The sequence below is a fragment of the Suncus etruscus genome, chromosome 5 (assembly GCF_024139225.1).
Source record: "Suncus etruscus isolate mSunEtr1 chromosome 5, mSunEtr1.pri.cur, whole genome shotgun sequence".
Taxonomy (NCBI): domain Eukaryota; kingdom Metazoa; phylum Chordata; class Mammalia; order Eulipotyphla; family Soricidae; genus Suncus; species Suncus etruscus.
Window position 1 is genome coordinate 9298742 of NC_064852.1, and position 25173 is coordinate 9323914.

Below are 25173 nucleotides of genomic sequence, written 5' to 3' on the forward strand. Positions count from 1 at the left end.
AAAGAAAGAAAGAAAGAAAGAAAGAAAGAAAGAAAGAAAGAAAGAAAGAAAGAAAGAAAGAAAGAAACAAAGAAACAAACAAAGAAACAAACAAAGAAACAAAGAAAGAAACAAAGAAAGAAAAAGAAATTCTCACAAAATTGCTATTTTCCCTAGAGAATCAGAAAGGAGAGATTATGTATCCATCAACAGTAAATAGCATTCCTGAAAGGTGGAGCTATGCTCTGGATTACCAAGAAAAACAGGAAATATTACACAGGTCAAAACATGATTATGTGTCCAGAAAAGGTTACTAAGAATAGCCTTTTTTTTCCCAATTTGGAAATTAGAAAAAAGGAAAGTATTGCCTTCTTCATCCCATCTGTCCATGAACATTCCCCCCCCCCCCCCATTTTACTCCTTGGAAAAACTGCTATGGTACAGTCTTAAAAGGGATTGCTCAGTAAATAGGGGTGTATGGAGATTAGTAGGGAGAGCAGACAAGAAATAAAGAGATTGGCAGAGAATAAATTAATGCAGAAGGGTATATAAGCCCTGAAAATATTTAGGGAAGCATCCTTAGCAGACTCAAATTCTAGCTGTCTCATTTTTAAGAAAGAAGAAAATGAGATCTAAGAAGTAGAAATAAGATATAGCTCAGTGGTAGGAATATGTTTTGGTGTATAAGACCCTAAGATTGACCTTGGTCCATAAAAATTCATTAATTTTATAATTAAAATAGTTCCAATACATGGTTGTTTAAATCCTGTATTGACTCTTGAAACATAGAATTCTCACTTTGGAAAGAACATATCATCAAGAAACATTGACCAGATCTTATAATGGATCATAAAATTAGGAAGGATACCTTTCTATGCTAGGAACAAGAAGATAATCTTATTGCTATAAAGTTTGGGTAGCTTCTCCTATGAGTAAGTTCTGCTTAGCTCACTAAATTTGTGTTCAAACAAAAGCTTCAAGATTTTACTTGTCTAAAAAAAAGTGCATGTAACATACTATGTTTGGGTACCCTGTCCCATATTCACACAACACTTCTATGTACATCAAATTAAGTTGATCTACTCATATACTTTGAGTCAATTTAATTGGTTATCAATTGGAAAGACCAAGAAGGGTGGAGGGAAAATTTTCTACACACCTATCTTGCACATAGACGACTTTCATAAAAAATAATTCATCATTTATCCATAAACTACTTACCATAGAATTTAATGAAATCAGAATGAAGGAAATAGTACCTGTAGGAGCCTAAGTAGATGCATCACTGAAGAAAGTATAGAGATGGTTAAGTAAATTCATAAAAAGGTGTTTAACTTTATTAGCCCTTAGAGAAATAAAATGAGTTCATAGTGAGACATCACTAGACATCTACCAGGAATCCTATTAGGAGAAGAGATAAGATCATCAAATGCTAGAGTGAGGATGCAGAAAACATATTGTGTCTTCCACATATTGTTACGTGTAAAATGACGCAACACTCTAAGTGAAAAGAGGTGTAAGAAAACTAATCCATGTGTCTCGCTAGATGATTCAACAAGTTCAGTCATGAAAAGAAAACAACATGCTCACACCAAAACTTGTATAGCAGTATTCATACTAGTATTTTTTATACTAAACCAAAAATCTAAGTAACTAAAATGTCCCAATGGGTGACTACTCAAATAAATTATGTTTAGTGTAGGATACACCCATAATGTAAGTCATCAAAAGGAATGAACCAATGATCACTGCAATAATTTGAATGGATCTCATGGAAAATATGTTGGGTGAAGAAAGTCAATCTCTGAAGGAGCTGACTTCATGTTCCCATTCATATGACTTGTGAAACAATGTAATATCTGCTGGGAGATTAAATGAGAGGTGGTCAGGGATTAAGAGACAGAGGAGAGTGGCCAAAATGACCGTAGAATTTAGTACAAGGTATCCTTAAACTGAAGAGTTCCTTACAACAAGACTTTCCTGATTCTTAATGGTGGTGATAGCCACCCTTAGGTACACTTGCACAAATTTATCCCTCATCTTTTGAAGTCTTCTTACAGTGTGTACAATGATATGCACCTCTTCCAATAAATCCATACATTTACCACTTTTAAAACCCTTCTTTGGTTAAGCACTCCAACTTTCTAAAAAAAAAAAAAAATACCATATCCTCCTTTACCAGCACCAATAGATCCTTGAAAACCATGACTTTGTGCAAAACAACATCTAAGTAAACAGAGTACCTGAATAACATCATTTCGTTCAATAACATCTAGAATTTTTTATGTACCTTATTCCTATATTACTGGTATAGAAGAGTGAAAATGTTTATGCATATGCTTTAATATACAGTGTTATTACATCCCAACCACCATGGTGTCAATATAGCCTATCAAAGTTCATTTGGCCCTCAGTTTATTACATGTCCTTAAACTTCCATTCCATAGTCAGAATCTAAAAGTTGGCTTTTATTAGACATTGTCTCTTTCCTTTCTTTATTTCTTCATATAAATTTTGTTGCCTTAGCATCAGAAAGAAATGGCATTGAACAAAAATACATGATCTGAGGACCTATTATATAAGAATAAGAACTTCTGTATAAGCTCCTTCAAGACAAGCTGAGTCTCAGAATAATTATGCACTTAAAAATTACAACAAAAAAGGATCTCTTGGTATCAAAGAAAAGAAAACAACCCTTCTTATGAAAGTTGTTTAACCATAATAAATAACCAGAGTATTAAAAAAAAAAAAACAGCCTTTGCTGGGATTTTTTGAAAATATGCTGATTCCAAAGGCTATAGATTCAAAGTTAGTTATATAGTTGCCACTACCTTAGGAGCTACATCTACAAAGAAAGGGCATGATCTAATACCCACCTTCCTAGAAGTGATGATGTACTAGAGATGATGGTGAAAAAATAAACACAGTCCCATGTGAGGTAGTCATTAGAGAGAGAGAGAGAGAGAGAGAGAGAGAGAGAGAGAGAGAGTGAGAGAGAGAGAGAGAGAGAATAAAAATATTTTTAAGTAGAGGTCAGAGAGGTAGTATTTCAGGTAATGCAGTTACCTTGCTTGAAATTGACATGGGTTCAATCTGTAGTGCTGCGTATGGTTCCCTGAGCCCACCAGAAATGCTATGAGTGCAGAGCCCTGAGCGCAGCCAGGTATGGCCCTAAACTCTCTTCCTTTCAAAAAATAAATAAATAAAAATGAAACTATTTTGGCTATCTCACAAGTCTTAGGGGTATTGCAATGTGTGGAAGTTCTCTGCCCTTCTTTTTTTTTTTAATTTGGGTTTTCTTGGTTGCTTTTTAATTTGTTTGTTTTTTGTTGGTTGGTTTTTGTAACTGGGAGAACATAGTAAAATGAAGGGGAAGGATTAGAAGCTTTCCCACAGGTGGAGATAGCAGCCCTAGCAGTTAGCAACCTGTGCAACGGTGCGAACTACAACTTGGAAAAGTAATAAGAGATGAGACCGAGGCCAGATCTTGTAGACCTTTTTAAGTATCCCGATGGGTTGAAACTATGAACAGAAGTCAAACTTCGTTGGTAGCTCTATCTGGACTATATCTCCTTCAATTTACCTCTCTCAGTAACTTTTTTTTGTGTGTGTGGAATTCCCTAAACTTCACGAATATATCCCTATACCTCCTCCTTAAAGCCTTCCCAGTCCTTTACCAGAATAGAAAGGGTGTGGGAACCCAATACTCATGGGTGTGCCCTACTGGAACTCCTTCTGGGTTCATCACTTTCATTCCATGCTGCTATTTCCTTATCTAACCCCCAGTGGAAATAAAAGCACTGCAGCTTCCAAAGGTTATCTTAGGACTAAATAATTGCATTGATCTATTTAACTCAGCACACTGGTACAAAGGAAGTGTTGAAGAAGTGTTTATCTTAATGGCATGTTATGGTCCTACACACACACTCGCATACAAACACACACACACGCCCAGCTGTGGGTGAGGCCTCCTAGTAGGCCCCAGTTAACGTTGAACTAACTGGGGAGTAGAAATCAATTAATTTCCTCCTCACATCCTCATTGCTTAGGCAATCGATCCAACTAGATTAGAAATACTTTCCTATCGCAGATGATTGTGTGACTGAAGAAAGAACTCTGACCCTGGCTTTGAAAAATAACCCGGGATCCCTGTCTTAGGCCCTTTGTCATGAGGATCCACTCCTTCACCTTCTGGAATCTTCCCCCTCTGTGCAAGGCGAAGACAATCCCCAAGAGGCTCGGGGTGACAGTGGGGCTTGGCATCACTTGGAAGAATGGTGATGCAAATGTGGCTTCTGTTTCCCAGTCTGCAAGCCACACCACATAGCTCTTGTCCCTCACTCACTTTCACTTCCAGGAGCTGCTTTTGCCTCACACTGGCCAGCTGGCTGACCTCCAGCTCTGGGACCAGGTATCTGCTCATTGGCGCCGCCCGCTGACCTGCTGGATTCTTGTTCTTCCCATCTCCAGGGACTTTCCTGACTTCCTTCTGCAACTGAAGCATGAGCACACTGTACATAAATATGCTTGGGAAAGCTTTCTTCTCCTTCTTCTTCTTTTTTTTTTTTTTTCTTAGACCAAACTTGGTTTCTGTTGTAGGCGGTGCATTCCCTAACCGGGCGGGGTGCATTTCATGTTGTGAAGGGGGCAGGGAGAGAGGTTAGAGGGAGGAGTAAGCAGTGATTAATTCATGCTCTGTGAGCTCTGGGCTTCTATTTAATGGAGGGTCTCTCTCTAGCCAGGAAGCCTAGAGACATCTCCAGGAACAGAAGGAACATGGCTAGGGATACAGTGGATGCCATCAGCGTGGAGATGCTACATGAGGACCATATCTATGGACATCCGGCCCGAGCCAGGAACACTGCCAGAAGAGGAAACTGCACAGATAGGGCTCTCACCTGCTGCCTGGTGTCCATCCTCATCCTGGCAGGACTCATTGGCTACCTGTTTATTTGCCAGATCCAGACCCCTAAGGAGGGCTGCAAGAGTAAGGTAAGCAAGACTCTAACTATGCTGACCACAGGGATTGGTAGATCTGCTGGGATCCGTGGCAGTTATGGATGGAGCGACTCCATCTATCCTTCAGCATGGAAAGAAAATGTATCAAATGACAAATGGACATGTCCAATTGGGTTTCTGATTCTTATTATATCCAAAGAACTTGTCGTTTTTTCATCTTTCTGCAAAAAATTATTGTAGATTATTCACTTGGGAACATTCTTCTTTTTTTTTTTTTTTGTTTTGTTTTGTTTTGTTTTTGGGTCACACCCGGCCATGCTCAGGGGTTACTCCTGGCTCTATGCTCAGAAATCGCTCCTGGCGGTCTCAGGGGACCAGATGGGATGCCAGGATTCAACTTCTGCATGCAAGGCAAATGCCTTACCACTATGCTATCTCTCCGGCCCCGGGAACAGCCATTCTTTACCAGAAACCCTTTATGTTTTATTTGTTACTTTAGTTGTTTGGGGGACAGACCCAAAAGTGTTCAGGGGATGTTCTTGGTTCTGAGCTCAGGAATCATTCCTGATGGGTCATGGGGGACATATGGGATGCTGGGCATTGAACCCAGGTTGGCCTTTGTAAGGCAAGTGCCCTACCCACTATACCATTGCTTGTGCCCCAGTAACCCCATAATGAACACATGATCACTGAAAAATATATATATAAACATAGAAAAAGGTTATTTTCATTATCCGTAATCCTAGATCATGAATACACAAACATGTGGGAGTATAAAATTTTATATTTTTATATTTTTAATAGTATGAATTGGGGGGGTTTCTAATGAGTGATTATTTTATTTATGTTTAATAAATTTCTGGAAATATGAAAGTTCAATTGGTTCTACTATATGTATATCTATGTATATGTATATGCTAGAATTCAGCGAATCATTCCCTTTTCCTGGGTTAGAAATATTCTTTTTCAAAACTTTGGGAAGAACTTATGTTTTACTGTCTATATCTATGTCTAGGTCTTTCTGGGGTTGAAGGGTTAGTTGGAAGAGGAATTTGGTCAACAAAGAATATGAGTTGTGGGGAGAAGAGGTGGGGTTGGTATAGGTGATGAGAAGAAAACTTCTCATTCTAGATGAGGAATTTTGAAATGCATCTTAAAGTCTGAAAAATGTTTCCCACAAGTAATGCACTATTTTGTGGGGTGAGTCATACCTGCTGGTACTCAAGGATTACTCCTAGCTCTGTGCTGAGGGATTACTTCTAGTGGTACCTGTCTGAGATGACAGGTTTTATTTCAGTACAGTGTGCTACAGTCCAAAAGAGAAAACAGATATTTTTTATGGCTTCACAGAATGCCTGGGTTCTGAGAAAAATTGACCCCTGAACATAGAGCCAGAAATAAACCCTGAACATAGCTTGTAGTGGCTCCAAATCAAAGCAAAAAAAAAAAAAGAGGTTTGGGGACAAGGGTGGGGAGAGAGATGGAGAGAAGCTGAAGGTGGAAAAGATTAGAAAAGGACTTGTCAATAGAAGGTAAAAGCTGTACCCAAAAGATCAAAGGAGAAGTTTTTATCTCAGATAAAAACTGACTAATGGGTCAGCTCAACTGGAAGATGAGATTCTTAGGAGCCAGGGTGTAAACATGCTCAGAGCTCCATCCAATAGAGCCCAGATAGGCTAAGAATGGGTTCTGCAACAGAAACAAAGAAGAAACCATTCAAAAAAAGAGGAAGAAAATGGGATTGAAAAGGGGAAAACCAGGTCACCACACAGAGCTAAAGTAGACATCACAGAGAAAATGATAAGATGCTTAGAAAGCTAAGCCAAAAAAACCAGCGTGGCTACATCTGGCAGAGTTGAAAATAAGCACAAGGCTTTCTTTCATTAGCCGATTTCCTTTTTTACCAAAATAGGATATTAATATCAACATTCTAACATTATGCTTATGGCCATTGCATGAGCAGTTTGTACTTGGGAATGTGAGGAAGTCCACAGACATGTGGTCACTGAGATAATCTAAATGTCATGCAATACTAGCTCCAGGTGGCTGTCAAGATTACTTGATCTTGGGGAGCTTGCAGAGAGCACCACTTCTTATATTTTCTCCTAGCCCCGCTTTGGCATAGGTGGTTCAGGGAATGTCGTATGGAACAGGGAAGGAAGAGATCTGTGGCTGAAAAGCTGTGCCTGAGGTCTAGTCACCAGACCCACTGTAGTTAAAAACCCCGACAATTACTTGGGGTTGTACACGTGCTTGGCTGGTGTGCTTACCCTCCAAAGTCACACATGAGGTTGACATGCTTCCACATTTGGCCATAGTACTCCTCAGTAGTTGTACACCTTTTGGAGTTACAGTTTATAGGCACTCGGTGTGGTGTTACCATCGCTTTAATTGTGGTGTTGACAAATCCCAAGATAACACACTCATTCATACATCAGGTGGCTCAGCAGAACTGGCACTGAGCCCTCAGCACATGTAGGCAGCATGAGGAATGCCATTTCCCAGGGGGAAATCTTTGTGAAGCCGGAGGCTGCTAAGCTGAGAACCTCAACTCAGAACTGGTCAAACCCCAATCTATTGACTCCCAGGTTTTCTCCCAGGATGCAGTTCTCTACCCTCAGCCAAGATTTATGATTTGATCTCAGGAATCATTAGATATCTCCAGCAGTTATGAAAGGAGGGCCTTTCATATGAAGTAATGAAGGGAATATTCTGTCAAATAAATTCTCCAACTATCAGTCCACTTCCTGATTCTCCTCAAAGGTGCCTGCCTTTGGCAACTTCACAACTTTGTATGTCAGTCCTGTTTCAGGGACTTGTTTGTTTTTTTTTTTGTTTTTTTTTTGATTTTTGGTTTTTAGGCCACACCCAGCAGTGTTCAGGGGTTACTCTGAAGCTCTACTGGGGTTCCTTGGAATTTTCTTGACCCTTTAGCTGGGTAAGAATTGGTGTGGAAATGGAAACTCCAGAGGTTTTGAACTTTGCTCCTTTGAACCTTCTCAAGCCTTTTTCTTACATTAGATTAGACAAGATTTCTAGTACTGGCAACTTCCTGTCGTTATCAGAATTATAGACTGGAAAAATTTCTCGGAGCCAAATTGGCAAGAATTATCAATACCAGGAGCAGGAGATCGGGCAGGAAATGAGGGAAAGTGAGAAACCAGGTTGGAGAGGGCAGGGATAGGGCGTTGAGATCAGGGAGGTAATATTTAAAAAATAAGTATTATAATGGAGCTGGAGCACAGCTGTAGGGCATTTGCCTTGCAATCGGCTAACCTAGGACAGACCTTGGTTCAATCCCCGGCATTCCATCTGGTCCCCTGAGCAAGGAGGGATTTCTGAGTACATAGCCAGGAGTAACTCCTGAGTATCACAGCGTGTGGCCCAAAAATTGAGAAAAAAAAAAGAATTATTATTAAATCTTTTAATGAACCAACGTACTTTTTAGTAGTTTTATCCAGCCATGCTCAGGATTTGACAGACCATATAGGTACCAGTGATCAAACTCAGGTTGACCACATACAAGGTAAATGTCCTACCCACTGTATTATGTTCTAGTCCCTGAAGCAAAGTCATATTTACTGAATGAAACTAGCTTAGAAAGATGTAAGAAAAGAGAGAGAGGGGGATATATGTGTTCAAGAGAGAAGACAGGTTTCTCCAAAATGGAAAAACAGTAAAGTAAAAATGTAAAGACAAGCAAATGATGTATGTGTTCAAGGATGAACATGGGCTTGAAGCACAAGCTTGGAGTAACATTTAGAATAGGTCACTGAGGGCCAAAGCAATAGCTCAGTGGGTAGGGCAATTGCTTTGCATTTGGCCAACCCAGGACTGATCTACGTTTGATCACTGGCATCCTATTTGGTCCCCCAAGACTCCAGGGAGGAGAGGGGCCAGAGTGCAAAAGTGGACAAAGCAATTAAGAAATTTGCTAGTGTCCAGATATATCCAGCTGTGCACTGGGATTATTCTCAGGAATCCCTCTTGACACTTCTCAGAATACCATAGACAGTATTAGGGATTGAACCTGGGTTGGACATATGCAAGGCAAGTAACCATACTTTTTATATATCTCTCCAGAAGTGGTAGAATGGAGGAGGGGTGTTTCTTAACACAAGTCTTTCCTTTTGTACAAAATGTGTATGTTACCCATGCAAAAAGGAATATAGATGGCCAACTATTTTAGGATTTTTAGGCATGCTAGGTAGGCTTGTAATATTAGAAAAATCATGAACAAAAATTTTAATCTGTTTAAATTTTGACCTGACCTCTTCTTAGCATGTTACATTAACCTCTCTGAGTCTCAGCATATTCTGGTATCAAATAGGATTTATAAAATATTTAAAGTCTGATTGGTGAGTCAAGGCAGTAGAAAATGTTACACTATGATCTGGGAACTTCCCTGCTAGTGGAAATTCCATCACAGAAGACAATTTTCTCATCTCTGAGATCTGCCCTCATGAGGAGAGAGAACATAGATGCAGGAGGACTCATTTTGCTTCCCAAGTGCATGGGCTACCTCCAAGCCTCCTTCTCTATTCTGACTTTGACACCTTCAACCCAATATTTTCCCAGCCCCTGGCAGTCTGGGTCTTTTTCGGGTTCTTCATGACTCCTTCAATCCTCCAGCTTCTCTCTGGCCACCAGAAACTCTGAACTTATCATCTTATTTCCTAGCTTCTGCACTGGTGCATATACCATCATTTTCAGGAACAACAGTCCATACCAGGCTGACTCAGCTTCAAATACAGTTCCAACAATGAATTCCTAGAGATGCTATAGGAGTCCCTGCTTTACAGAGCTATCTGCTACCTATCCCTGTTCTTCCTATCTAAATTCACTGCTAAAATTATCTGCCATACTTCCCCAAATTCTCTTCATTTCATTCCCTTCATTTTTATTTTCACTCTTCTTGAAAGTACCTGCAAGACTTTTACATTGCTTTTTCATTTTTCATTGCATTTTCATTGCTCCTTTCTCTTCCCTCATCTCATAAGAATCCCCTTGACTACCATCAATAGAACATAGAGGGTAACCAGCTCAGACATAGAACTTCCAGAAAGTTTTGGTTCTACCATATCACCGAGGAGACCTATCCACATACGTCATTTTTAAGTTATTGCAGGCTTAGTCAGCCTCTGGGTATGATAGCAGTGATTTAATCACCTGTGGGATGAGCCAGGAAGTTTTAACAAGAATACCATGAAAAGTGGAGGCACATAGAAAGTACTCAGTGAGCATAGGTCCTCTTCCTCCCCCTAAGAGCACCTGGCCCATGAGAGGTACCCACGAAGTGTGAGTTGGCTAAAAAGAGAGGTAGAAGGTCAGATGAAGTACCTGGCATCCCTAAGTCCAGGTTCTGTCTACAAAATGTAAAGTCTACAAACATACTTGTTCTCAAACCATGTTGGGAATTCTGCTAGAAAAGCTAGAGCTAGAACATTTGTGAGACAAGTTTTCTACTTGCTGCTTCTTAAGAGAGCCCATCTATATTGAAATATATTATCTTAAATATAGTTCAAGCTGATGAAGACAATCGTGATAATCCCCTTTCTTGCACTGTTGAGAAGAAACTCTTGCTCTAAAAGTCACTTGGTAAATTATTACACAGTGACCACCAGGTATATGGTCCCCCAGGAATAGAGATTCATGAACAAAGAATAGAGTCACAACTTCCACCACAAGCAGGGAAATGCAGTATTCCTGTCATTTGGTTTATCTATTGAAAGCAGGACACACATGACTTTAGATCAGGCCCTACTGACTATAGGAGCAGAACAGCTGCTAGTGTCAGAGTCCAGCTGGTGTCCTTACCAAGGAAAAAAGCCAAAAGCTTGCCTTTTGATTTAGGAAGGCATATATACTAGGCTCTTGACTATTCTGAAATGCAGAAATCTAGATGCAAAGCATAGGTGAAAGAAGGCTCCCTTTGGCGAATGAGTTAAAGGGAGCCAGAGCTTAAAAGTGAATTCAGAGCTCCCTCCTGGGTGGCTTTTGCTTATGAGAATTGAAGGAGGCAAAAGGTGTTTAGAAACAACCTCACACACTGCAAGCCTTTACTGAGCCCAGAAGTAATCAGGTATTCATTCATTGTCTCTAGTTCTTCTTACTCATAGTAGAGTTGTGGGATAAAGCTCAGTGTCTGTTTTGACTAGAGGGGAAAGGTTAGGTGGTGTGCTCAAGTCTTGCCACTAGGAAATAACACGGCTGGGATTTCCACTTTGGTTCAGTTGCCAGCACCACATTCTTGGCATCACTGGGCAGGTCACATGATGAGTCGTGTTTGGCACACCTTGCAGGATGAGGTCATGACTTAGCCTGAGGAAAAAAATCGTCCCAGGTTGCCTTTATCTTTCTTTATGCAAGTACAGATCAGAAGAAGTTTAGAGGCTGAGCAAATGTGCATTTCTTCATAGATTTCCCAGATATTTATTTGGATCATAAACCATTTATACCAATGCAATTACAGTATTTCTGATTACAAGATAGATATCTCTTCTTATAATGGATATATTAGAAAATGAATAGGGAAAATAAAGGAAGGGACTAAAGCTAAATGGACCATATAGTTGTAAGGATTAAACCAGGACCACCTATGCAAAACAAACACATTAACCCCCTTCTGGGATTCTAGAATGTAGAAAGAGCAATAAGATAATCTCAAAGAACAGCTCACTTCAAGTTTGATTTCTTTGTGCACTCAGTCAGTGGTTATGAGAATTCTTACATGTTTCCAGAACTGATCTCAGTCTAAAGGTTCAGTTCCCTCACACTTTATAATTCTTTGACTCTAGATCACAAAAGTTTGGGGCAGCTGAAGAATAAAAGGAAAAACACACAGAAATTCCCAAACTAGAACATTGGTGGAGGGAAGTTGACACTGGTGTTGGGTATGGCCCTGATTAACTGTATATCTGAAATCCAATTATGAAGGATTTTGTAAATCACAATGGTTTTAATAAAATAAAACAGAAAGAAATTGACAACCAGGAACTATCAAATCAATAGGAATATCCTCCCCTCCTCCATCCTCCTATCTTCTCTGCTTGAAGAAATTGAGTCACTACCCCAAAATGCCTGGAGTAATATGCAATGGTTAGTCTGAGTAAGGACTTACCAAAATAAATATGCAAAGGAAATTAAATTAAATAATGGTGAAAATTCCTTGCCCTGTAGGACCCAGTGAATAAAATTGAGCATTTTTTTTCTTTAGCTATGAAATGTTGGTGCATAGTTTTCTCACTGACCCACCAAGACAAATCCTAGTTTATATTAATTTTCTTTTTCTTGTTCTGATTCCTGACCAAATCTTGTACTTGCACAAACATTTTCTAAAGTCTTGGCTGTGCTGAAGACATTTAGTGGTTCCAGCCCTAAAAAAATTTGACTACCCATTTCAATAGAATTACAAATGGATGCACTTAAATAAAACTCAAAGTTGGGCATGCTTTATAAATAAGGACATCTCTATCCTAGTTTTTCAGATTGGAAAATTTTGGCTAAAGCTGACTTTTTTTGAAGTTGACTCAGTCCTTTTTCAGCTCTCTTTGTTTCCTGTCTTTCTGCTGCTTATAAATCTGGATAGTGTGTGTGTTGAATAATTCTGCAGAGGTTTCAGGCATTATCTAAGTCATCAAGAACCCAGCAGGGAAAGACAAATGAAACAGATTGCTGCCTGCCTGTCTATAGTTGAATTCTATGAGAGAGAAAGAGAGAGAGAGAGATACTGTAATCAACCAAATACGGATGATCACTTCCAAGAGAGGCAAATTTTCAGGAGGGAAAATAAAATTGAATTCTGATTCTCAGTATTTTGGGAGAAAATTTATGAGAAAATCACACCTTTGTGGGTATGGGGAAAGAGAGAGCTTGGGTTCAGAATCTATTCTCATTTGAAAGCTAATATTACAGTGACCAGCATTCTTCAGGCATTTCTTTGGTGCCTCCAGAGTAATCCAGAAGTGTTGGATATGAGTCATAGTATGCAGACTTTTAAGACATTTTTTGGTCAAATATTATCCAATAACCCCTCTTGAGAGCCTGGGAGCCAACTTAAATTCATAAACCAGCCCTCAAATAAACAACTCTGTTATCAACCCAAATCTCTTCATTTATTTCTATTTCCCATCACATCCATCATTCTCCCATGATAGACAGTCAATATTAGAAGAAAGCAGAAATGCAAGACTTATAATATTGTTATGGACAGAGAAATCTAGTTGGTGTTCTTCATGGAGACTGGAAGAATATTTTGTTTTCCATAAAAATCTGCATAAAATATCATGGCATTCTTGACTACTAAAATATTTTCTCCCTCAAAAATAAAATGAGTCCAAATTATAAAAATCCAGCAAAGAAATAGGAAAACATCACAGAAATCTGAGCCAAAAATATTGTTCCAAAATTTGAATATCTACTTTGACAAAACAAGCAGTGATTTTCAAAAGAGTTTTAAACAAAGCACTGTATGATGAAAAAATAAACCAAGAGAGATATCATTTCCTACCCAAGGAATGCAATAAAATTTACCCAATTCTCTTTCTGAACACCACCTCCAGTTTTTTATCTTCCAATAGATTCATTTCTATATCAACTGCACCAATAGTCAAGAAACATACTACAAAAATAAATATATTTCTAGGACCCTCCTCCATCTACCAAGGCCATCATAGTTATTGATTCTGGATAGAGTAGTGTTAATCAAATTTAGTTTCCAAAAACTATTTGACTCATAGTCCAGTAATAAATGCATGAAAAGCTTTCATCTGAAAATGGAAATTTTAGCAATATTTTAGATTTACATAGCTATTTTGAGCTTCTTTACTCTTTATACAAGCTCTTGTATACCTGGAATAGCCATTATCTTTTATCATCTGGATAATCTCTGTAGAACCTAGAAGACACAATTCAGGGGGTGATTTCCATGATGCCCCCATTTTTTAGATATAATCTTGTTTTCTAGATTCACTTCCATCTTAGTCCCAATGCATACATCAGCTGGTTCTTGTCCATCTGTCTCAATAAATGTCCAGATACTAGAAGGAACAATAAATGTAGGTTTGAGATTTTGGAGCCATTGGCCTGGATGAAAATCATACTTCTCTACTTTCCAAGTTTCAGGAGCTGGTGAGTTAGCTTATCCCTCTAATGCCCATTCTCAGTCTAAGGACAGTAATAGTCTCCACCGGAGAGGACCTTTGCGATGCTGAAGGAGGGAGCACATTCGGAGTGATAGCAGAGAGTTAGGGCATTTGCCTTGCATGTGGTCAACCCAGAATGGATCCAAATTCAATCCCCAGCATCTTATATGGTCCCCTGAGCCTAACATGAACGATTTTTCAGCATTGAGTCAGGCGTAACTAACCCCTGAGCACCACCAGTGCTAGCCCAAAAACAAAAACAACAACCAAAAAATAAACCAAAGGGCATAAAAGAGGAGAGTCTCATGTGATTGTCTTTGAGACTGGAGTCCAGAGGAACTGAAGGGAGTGAAGGTAGGTTAAAAACAAACAAAAAACAAGCCTAGGATGGCAAATTGCAAATTTGACTACCCAGGTAAATATGTGGGTCTATGTTATAAAAGCCATGGTGGATTATTGGAGTTTACAGATCAGAGTTGTTCTGCAATAAAACAATGCTCTAGTAAAGCTCCAAAGGAAAGTAGTAAATGAAGCAGAGAATGCAAGAACATAGATGCCAGAGGCCCTACTCAGAAGGCTGTTGAAGGAATGCCTGAGGGAGAATAGCGTCATGCTGGGCCTGGAGTGTGGGTGTTAATGTGAGAAGATGAAAAACAGAAAAAGCAGCTTCAGTTTCAAGTTGGAGAATAAAGTAAACCCCTGGGCTAACCTTCGAGGAAAAATTATGGGGTTTCCATTAACATAGGTGGGAAGCAGAGAAAAGGGAGTGGAAAGGCAATGAAAACCCAGGGGGTAAGGACTAGGTCACTGCTCCACAGAGCAGTTCCAGAAGGGCTGAGGGAGTCAGCTTGCAAGCAAAAGAGAGTCTAACGAGATGGATAATTACTGTTACACACACACATGACAGTCTCACAACTATGTACATACACATGACTACCCTCACATCATAGAGAGCTGCAGGCACACCACACCACAGATGCATGAAGACAAATAGAAAAAAATTCATTGATTCACTGTGTACCCTGCTGATAGAGCTGTCTTATTCTACCCAGACAATTCTCACACACACACACACACACACACACACACACACACACACACACACACACACACAGACATTTTACAATCTAAACCTGGTCAAGTGTCTAGAGTGACATGAGGATCACTGACCACAGGGTTTGCATAAAATTACAAGATCAAAATCACAAGACACAATCAAAATCATATCTAACAAGATATTTGGGAGACATAAATATAAAAAGCAGGGATTGTTTTCCTAATCTTAGAATTTAGTTTTGCTTCTAAGTTTTAAATTCAGGTATGTGTGTCTTTGATTCTCCTTGCTTTATTTACATTTTTGCTTATAACTAGGGCTTGTGATGTCATCGTTCCCATCTCATTAAGAATAACATCGGAGCTCAGAGGAAAAAAAAAGTGTTTTGCTCAAAAGTCTACTGCTCATAAATAATGGAAATAGGAATATGTATTCCTTCCACTATCACTGTACTCTGGTAGGCCTTCCACCACGACTATGCTCATGACCGCCTTCCACTGCACTGAGTCTTTGAAATATTCATAAACTAGGTCTGCATGGGGATAAAAATGTCTTCGTGTTTTTTATGGACCCAAGAAAGAATTGCTGAACTTGATAAGAAAAAAATAGTTATTTCTTTTAAATGTCATTGTTTTAGAATAGTTCCCTTTTCGTAAGTTGTGGTCCAGAAAATAAAGGAGAAATACCATTATTTGTTCAATAACAGAAGAAATAACGAGATGATAGTGTCCAAATTAGAGCAGAATACATCTCAACACTTTAAAGGCAGGCATAATAGAAACGCAGATCTTTGAAAGTGCTGGGAGGAAGAAAATGGAAGCTTGAGTACAAGATTCACACTAGCCAAATCCTTCAAATTTCTGTTTTCCTCTCAGAGTAGTCAGGCCATGTTAAGAAGCAGTAGCTTCTTATTTATGCACAAGCAATAAGGAAAGCATAGATCAAAAGGTCCGGAAGTGATCTAAACCATATCTTTCTTTCCCAACAGGTTCCAAGGGGCGTGGAGACTACACCTATTTCTGCACCATTTTGTAAGTATATTCATATCTGTTGCTTTTTTTTCCTGGGAAGCAAAATATTTCCACTAGTTCTCATATATACAAAGTCCAGAGAGACACAAATCCAAAACAGAAGTGAGACTTCTCCCCAGTTTTTTTTTCTTTTTCTTTTTTTTTCTTTTTTTTTTGTTTTTGTTTTGTGTTTTTTTTTGTTTGTTTTGTTTTGTTTTTTGGCCCACACCCGTTTGCTGCTCAGGGGTTACTCCTGGCTAAGAGCTCAGAAATTGCCCCTGGCTTGGGGGGACCATATGGGACGCTGGGGGATCGAACCTCGGTCCTTCCTTGGCTAGCACTTGCAAGGCAGACACCTTACCTCTAGCGCCACCTCTCCGGCCCCGACTTCTCCCCAGTTACTAAAAAAACAAAATGGTATTCTGGCCATTGCACATGGTCTATGGGGTTGGTGGCCTTTAGACATATCACTTGTCTCAATATAAGCTAATAAAAATAGTTACAACAGTATTTACAGCTTAGGTTAGGATGTATTAGTTATCTCTGATAAAGGTATTAGAAAAATAGATGCCACATAGAATCAGGCATTATTTTTCTTATTTTTCTCATCAATGTCATCTTTAGCATAGTAATTAGAACATGCTTGGCCTAATAGTAGTGATTTCTGAAGCTCAAAAGTAAATTTTGACATTTTCTGGAAAACTGATGGAGGCACACAGAGAGTAGAGACCTGTTAAGGATATATAGCTTGAGATGAATTACCACCAGTAGCCTTGCCCAATTCCACTACACCACCTAGCTGCCTCAGTAGATTTAGAAAGACACCAGGAAGAAGTCCTTGGCCAATTGATACCTATAAAAGTAGCAGGAGGGAAGGAGAGGCAAGAGAGTATCACCCACGTTCAAGACTTATTAGCATTCATTTTTTTCCCTTGGTTCACACCCAGTGACACTCAGGAGTTACTCCTGGCTATGCGCTCAGAAATCGCTCCTGGCTTTGAGAAACCATATGGGACTCCGGGGATCGAACCGAGGTCCATCCTGGGTCAGCAGTGTGCAAGGCAAATGCCCAAATGCGGTGCTGTCGCTCCTGCACACATTATTATCATTCTAAATGCTCTCCAACCATATTGTGAGAGTATTTATAATAATAACATTGCCCACCTAAAAGATGAGCAAATAAAGTATCTGCAGTTAGAAAAATCTATCCAAAATTTGAAGACTAGTTGTTGGCCAAATTGGTGGTGGTGGTGGGGGGAGTGTTACACAACTGGTAGGATTGTTGTTGGAGCATTTAACACCTGAAAGAGTTGTGAACAACTTGGTGAACCAGAGTTATAATAAAAAATAATAAATAATCTGTGGGCAAGTCTCTGCTGAGATACTTCTGTCCTGGGAGCTTGGAAGGAATTAGATCAAGGGGGGTTGGTAGGAGGAGAACATTGTTTCTTTCCAATTTGCAAGCACCATGCAACTCCTTATTCTTCCAAATACCCCATGATGCCTACAAAGCATTTTTTTCTTTTTCTTACAGATTCACCTCCTGAAGTTCACAGAGATAAACCAAGGGCACATCTAACAGGTAATTTTCCTTCATGATTTCAAGGACTGTAGGTCAGGACTTCAGATCTCTTTCAACGTACCTGTCAAAACTCTTGGCATTAGGTTACTGGAAACTCATTATTGAGCTTACTCACTATTGAAGACAGTAAAGTTCCTCTAAACTGGAAACTATACTCTTGGGTAGCAGAATTTTTTGGCTTTTTAAGGCCTAAATTGTGCCAAAAATTTATGTCTCAAACATTTTCCTCTGGATTTTATCAGACCTCTTCCTTTCTCTGCTTTTTCTCTCTTTCACTTACACAATCAGCTATTGAATCACATTCCTCAGACTCAAAGATTCACATCATTTTGAATCTAATTAAAGATAAGAAAGATCCTGACCTTGCAAGCAGCCGATCCAGGACCAAAAGTGGTTGGTTCGAATCCCGGTGTCCGATATGGTCCCCAGTGCCTGCCAGGAGCTATTTCTGAGCAGAGAGCCAGGAGTAACCCCTGAGCACTGCTGGGTGTGGCCCAAAAACCAAAAAAAAAAAAAAAAAAAAAGAAAGATCCTGAGTCACAAATTATTGTAGTGCCTTTTTCAAGCTGACTTTGTAGGACATTTACACTCAGGTCAGTATTGTCAAAGCTCCTTAATATATGTGAAAAGATTTAGCAGAGTTTCATGATGTCACTCTTAGCTATCTCCCTATGTACTAAAATCCATGGCTTCTCAAAGAAGTTGTATATGTACCTAAGTTTTTGGATAAAAGAGCAAAACAGTACAATGTAATGTGTGTTTTTTAAGTGTGTTGGATATAGTAAGTCACTTGCCTTGCAAGCAGTTGACCCAGATTGGCCTAGAATTGCATATGGTTGCCTGAGCAAAGCCAAAAGCGATCCTTAAGCACAGAGCCAGGAGTAAACCTTAGCACAGCCAGATATAGCCCAAAAACTATTATCTCTAGATATTGTTTCCAGACTTTTATTTTTCTTATATCCACAGATGAGTGAGACAATTCTATGTCAAGCCCTCCCCTTTGGTTCATTTTACTCAGCATAATAGTCTCCCTATCCATTCATGTATATGCAAATTTTATGACTTCAGTTTTCCGAATAGCCACATGGTATTCTAATGTGTATATATACCTGTTTCTTTTGCCACTCATCTGCTTTTGGACATGTGGGTTGTTTCCAGATTCTGGCTATCATAAATAGTGCTACAATAAACATAAGAGGACAGAGGACATTTTTGTATTGTGTTTTTTGTGTTCCTAGAGTATATCCCTAAGAGTGGTATTGCTGGTTCATATGGGAGCTCAATTTCCAGTATTTTGAGGAACATCATATTGTTTTCCAGAAAGGTTGGACTAGATGGCATTCCCACCAGTAGTAAATGAGATTTCCTTCCTCACCACATCCCCGCCAGCACTGGTTATTCTTGTTCTTTGTGATGTATGCCAGTCTTGTGGAGTGAGATGATACCTCATTGCTGTTTTGATTTGCATCTCCCTTATAATTAGTGTTGTAGAGCATTTTTTCATGTGCCTTTTGGCCATCTGCATTGAGTAAATGTCTTTTCATTCTTCTCCCCACTTTTTGATGGGGTTAGATTTTTTTTTCTTGTTAAGTTCTGTAAGTATCCTGTATATCTTAGATATCAATCCCTTGTCAGATGGTTTTTGGGTGAATAGTTTCTCCCATTCCCATTCCCTGGGTGGCCTTTGTATCCTTTGTGACTGTCTCCTTTGAGGTGCAAAAGCTTCTCAGTTTAATATAGTTTTATTTGTTTTTCTCTGCCTCCACTTGTTCAAACAGTGGTGTTTCCTCCTTAAAGATGCCTTTAGCTGCAATGTCCTGGAGTGTTTTGCCTATATTTTCTTCTATGTACCTGTGATTTCAAGTCTGATATTAAGGTCTCTAATCAATTTTGATATGATCTTTTTGCATGGTGTTAAGGAGGGCTCTGAGTTACTTTATTGCCTGTAGTTGACCAGTTTTCTCAACTGAAGAGAAATTGAAGAGGCTTTGCTAACTTCAGTCTGTGTTTCTTGCCCCTTTACCAAATATTATGCAATTGATCAGATATTAATTGATCAAATAGTAACTGACCTGGATATCAGTCTCAGAAGACTCAAGTCTATTCCATTGACCTGAGGGTATATCTTTCTTCTAATATCATGCTGTTTTAATGACTACTGCCCTATTGTACTGTTGAAAGTTGGGTGAAGTGATGCCTCCCATCTTCTTTTCCCATGTATTGCTTTAGCTCTTCATGGACATTTATTGTTCTAAATGAATTTCAAAAGTGTTTGATCTACTTCTTTGAAAACTGTGATGAGTATTCGTATAGGGATTAGAGTAGATCTGTACACTGCTTTAGGAAGTGTTGCTGTTTAAATGTTAGTCTTCTCAATTCATGAGCAGAGTATATGCCTCCATTTCCTTGTGTCCTCTTTTATTTTTTAGAGCAGTATTTTGTAATTTTCTTTGTATAGTCTTTCACCTCTTTAGTTAACTTGGGGGTAACTAATTTTCTGAGGCACAATTTTGCATAGGATTATTTTTTAATATCTTTTTCTTTTCTTTCATTATTTGTATGTAAAAAAATCCATGAATTTTGCATATTAATTTTGGAGCCTGCCACTTTATTATATAAATATATTGTTTCTAGAAGCTTTTTGGTAGTTTTTAGAATTTTCTAAATATAGTATCACCTATAAGCAGTGAGAGTTTAACTGCTTCTTTTCCTATCTAGATGTCATTGATATATTTTTCTTGCCTAATTGCTATGTCAAGTACTTCTGGGACTATATTGAATATAAGTTACCAGAGGAGGCAACCTGATCTTGTGCCAGATCTTAAAGCAAAGGATTTCAATTTTTCCCCATTGAGTTTAATGTTTGTCGTTGGCTTGTAGTAAATGTCTTTGATTACATGGAGAAAAGTTCAGAAGGGGGATTTTTTGTCATCCAGTATATTTAACTTTTTAAGAAGTTCCTTATCTAGTAAAACTGGTTTCATGGTCATGAATTTTCTAAGCAGTTGTCTGTCCCTGAAGCTCTGTATTACTCCTCAATCTGAATGGTAATCTACCTGGATGAAGAATTATTGGTAACATTCATTTCATTGGGTTTTTGAAATATACTCTTTTATTCTTTTCTGGATCATTTGATAGATCTGCTGTGTATCTTATGGACTTTCCTTTATAAAAAAAAAAAGCTCCTTATCCATTTTTGACCTTGCTGAATTGCATATTTTGTCTTCAAAATATTCAAAAATTCTTTGAAATTTGGCATTTTGAGTACACTGTATCTTAGAGTTTTCTTATTTGAATCTATTTTCACTGGGACTCTTCAGGCCTCTTGGATCTCAGTACCTGTGTTCTTTAACTCTGGTAAATTATCTTTGGTTTCTTTGTGTGTGAAAGGGGGATACACACTGGGCAATGCTCAGTTCTTACTCCTGGTTTGGCACTCAGGGGTTACTCCCGGTGATCAGGAAATCATAAGGAATGCCAGAAATTAAACCCATGTCAGCCATGTGCCAGGCAAATACCCTATTAACTACACTATTGCTCCAGTGCCTAATCTATAATTTGTTTAACTTTTAACTCTTCATCAAAACTACCTTCCTATTCTTTAGAAACCCTTATGATGATTGGAGGGTTGAGCCACACCGAATAGTGCTCACGCGTTACTCCTCTCTCTCACCTAGGAATTATTCCTGGTGGTGCTCAGAGGATCATATGAGATATAGGAGATTGAATCCTGGTCAGCCATGTAAAAGGCAAGCACCGAACCCACTGCACTGTTGCTCTTATCCTACTCTGATGAGTTTTATATTTTTACTCCTGAACTCATTCCATAGACCTTTAGGATACTGTTAATTTCTTTGAAGACTTTTTTGCCACCTTCTCTTATCTTCCAGGGGTCGCCTCCCTATTATCTTAGAGCATCTTAATCTTTTTCTTGATTTTTTATTATTCTGATGTTCAGAAAGAGTTTTTATATTACCTATCACACTCTTTATTTGTATTTTTGTTTATTGTTATTGTTTATTCTAAGCTTACTTAGAAATAGCCTTTTTCCTCCAAAATTACAAAATATTCTTGTTTATTTCTCTGTACATCTGTGGTTTTTAATCAGCCCCTCTTTGTTATTTTAGAAAATATTTGTTCCATTTGAAATTGATCCCTATATGAAATGTAAATATAACTGATTTTTAAACAGATTTTTTTCCAGTTGTTCTAGCAATTTTAACTAGTGAGCAATATGTTTCTTAATTTTGAAGATACTTTGATCATACAGTGAGCTTCTTTTTTTTCCTTTTTTTTTTAAATAGTCTTCACCAGTGCAACATCCCCATCACCAATGTCCCCAATCTCCCTCCTCCTGCCCACCATCACCTGTATTTGAGACAAGCATTCTACTTCTCTCACTCACTGACATTGTCACCATAGCCGTCAGTGTAGATATTTCTCTAACTGCACACACTATGCTTTGTGGTGAGCTTCATATCTTAAGCCAATCCTTCCAACCCTCATATCTATTGTCTCTGGGCATTATTACAATGCCACAGAGACTGGCACACATCACAAAGAATAAGAACATTTGGTACTGGCAAGGATGTGGAGAGAAAGGAACTCTCATTCACTGCTGGTAGGAATGTCATCTGGTTCAGCCTTAATGGAAAACAATATGGAGATTTCTCCAAAAACTGGAAATTGAGCTCTTATATGATCCAGCTATACCACTCCTAGGGATTTACCCTAGGAACACAAAAGTTCAATACAAAAATGCCTTCCTCACACCTATATTCATTACAGCACTATTTACAATAACCAGACTCTGGAAACAAGTAAGATGCCCTTCAACAGGTGAATGGCTAAAGAAACTGGTACATATACACAATGGAATATTATGCAGCTGTCAGGAGAGATGAAGTCATGAAATGTTCCTATTCATAAATGAACATGGAATCTATCATGCTGAGTGAAATAAGTCAGAAGAAGAGAGATAGACACAGAATAGCCTAACTCATCTATGGGTTTTAAGAAAAATATTTCTATTGGTTTTGTTGTTTCAACTCGTAATTTCTCTGGTTTGATGACTTTCTATAGCATCATTTCTTTGAGTTCATTGAGCAGATTGGTGCTGGTGAGCCTTTTGCTATTGCTCTTTCTCATTGAGCTTGGTCAACTTCTAAGTGTCTTCCCCATTGGTCTTGTTGTGCTCTGGCTATACTGAGAGTGAATCTTTGTAGCTAAGAATCCCCAAGACTCTCTCAGGAATTAGACCAGGAATCTCCCTTTTCCTTCCTTATCTATACTCAGTGGTAGGAAGTGTAATTGTGAAATTTGATGAGTAACTGTTGTGCAGCCTCATACAGTAAAGCCACACAGTAAAAAGATGTAGAGCTGGGACTACTGAAATGGCAGAGGTCAGGTGTGGTGGCTGCTGGGGCTTAGTGGGAAAGGAGAAAACTCTGTCTCCTGTTCCAAAGAGGAATTGGGGTTGCCAATGGGAAGATTAATCTTACATGGAGGTATAAGGCAGTAAGCAAAGATTCAGGAGTTATAGAGATGGAGGACTGGAGGAGAGAGGAGAGATTCAGATGTGGAGCTGGCCACATTGAAAAACTACATTGTCTCTTTTGACCCTTTCCACAGGCATTGCTATTTTCTTTTTGTGATTGTGGAGAAGTTAGGTCAAATAAAAATTAAATCTTGATTTACTGAGGCTAGACTTTATGCAAAAGCATTATAGCTTCTGGGGGGAGAAGCAGGGAAAGTAGTCATGCAGCAGGAAGAAGCTCTGACATAAATTTTACAAGATTCTCAAATGTTAAGCAAGTGACTGGCGAAATGACTTAAAAAGGAGTCCAAAGAACTTCTGGAAGAGATTCCTGTCTAAGGACTCAACCCGGAGTAACCCAAGCATGGCCAGTGTGATGGAGTTGGGATGGGGGAAAATAAGGCCAAAAACAGGTGTTTGGAATCTATATAAAAGTTTGGTTTTACAAGCTTTATGGAACATTTTATTATGAATTACTGGAGGAGGCAGAGAGGGGAGATCAAGGGAAAGTAAAGTTCAGAGGTCTAGGAAGAAGAACTTCTTCACTAAATTTGCTTTACAAGCATTTAATTCTGATGAATCATTGTTGTTGCAACAGTTCAGCAAATCATTTTTAAGATCAAGAATGGGAGTGTGTCATGCCTTGTCACATACCAGGCTGGTGTTAGCCTGTTTTATCTCAGTCAGAAGAAAGAGTGGTATTAGCAGTATTCTCTGTTCCTAAACACCAAAGAGTGAGTGGAGGGGCCAGAGCAGTGGTGCAAACGATAAGGCATCTGCCGTGCCCACGCTTGCCTAGAATGGACCATGGTTTGCCCCATATAGTCCCCCAAGCCAGGAGCAATTTCTGAGCACATAGCCAGGAATAACCCCTGAGCATCACCGTGTGTGGCCCAAAAACCAAAAGAAAAAAAAAAAGAGTGAGTGGATTTTTTTACAGATAGTTGTTTCATATAGTTGTTTTCCAAGATCACAAAACTCGGGTGAATTTCAAACTGTCAGATTAGAACACTCAGGCATAAGGAGGCCAAGTCAGTTGCCCCCAGATCACTGTCTATGCTTTTGCTCTCTGAAAAAGAATATGTTTGAAAAAGTGTATGTCCACACCTTTACCTGCTTCTACTTCCCCAAAAGGCTCTTGTTGGCTGCTAGTTTGATTCCTTCATCTTACCATTTGTGTGGCGTCTGATGTTTTTAAGCAATATTCCTATTTACCAACGTAAGTCAATAAAAACCTTTCCTTTGTCTTTGCAGTTGCAGTTCAGAAACCAGATACCATATCTACCTCGGAAAATTTCTTCCCAGTTCTGCGTTGGCAAGATCGAGGTGTGTTGGCCTTCACCAAGAACTGGATGAACTACACCAGTAAATTCCTGGTGATCCCAGAGTCGGGAGAATACTTTGTGTACTCCCACGTCACATTTCGAGGTGGTAAGACTTGTGATAAAAATTCATTAAAGCCCCAATCCATCATTGTGGCCATTACCATGGTATCAGACAGATTCCCTCATCCAATGCAGCTACTAAGGGGAACCAAGTCTGTGTGTGAAACCGGCGACACCTGGTTTCAACCTATTTATTTAGGGGCCATGTTCTCCCTCCGAGAAGGGGACAAGCTGATGGTAAATGTCAGTGACACAACTTTGGTTGACTACACAACAGAAGAAAAAACTTTCTTTGGATCTTTTTTGCTGTAGAAGAAGAGTACATCATTGCATGCAGATGTAAGGTTTTCCTGTTCCTAATTTTCTTTTATCAGAGGTAACTACAACCTAGTTTTTTTTTTTTTTTTTTTTTTTTTTTTTTTTTGGAGCATTCCTCGGAGACAATGCTTTAGCTATGAGATTTAGAATCCAGAAGTTCTTACTCTGCCCTACTGGAGAAGATTCTGGAGAGCAGGCATCTTACCT

At 39.0% G+C, this 25173-nt stretch overlaps 1 protein-coding gene across 1 annotated transcript; it reads left to right on the forward strand.

The window, feature by feature from the left end:
* The first annotated feature begins 4755 nt into the window (after positions 1–4755).
* TNFSF15 (TNF superfamily member 15) lies at positions 4756–24960 on the forward strand. Its single transcript, XM_049773795.1, has 4 exons — positions 4756–4971; positions 16124–16166; positions 17680–17727; positions 24518–24960. Exons 1-4 carry the CDS (start codon positions 4756–4758, stop codon positions 24958–24960), a joined length of 750 nt encoding a protein of 249 aa, XP_049629752.1.
* The last annotated feature ends 213 nt before the right edge of the window (positions 24961–25173 follow it).

Excerpts from the sequence above, each read along its gene's own strand:
- TNFSF15 (XM_049773795.1), top strand. The coding sequence starts at position 4,756 with ATGGCTAGGGATACAGTGGATGCCATCAGCGTGGAGATGCTACATGAG. Across the intron at positions 4,972-16,123 it reads AGGAGGGCTGCAAGAGTAAG|GTTCCAAGGGGCGTGGAGAC; the intron begins GTAAGCAAGACT and ends CTTTCCCAACAG. Across the intron at positions 17,728-24,517 it reads ACCAAGGGCACATCTAACAG|TTGCAGTTCAGAAACCAGAT; the intron begins GTAATTTTCCTT and ends TTGTCTTTGCAG.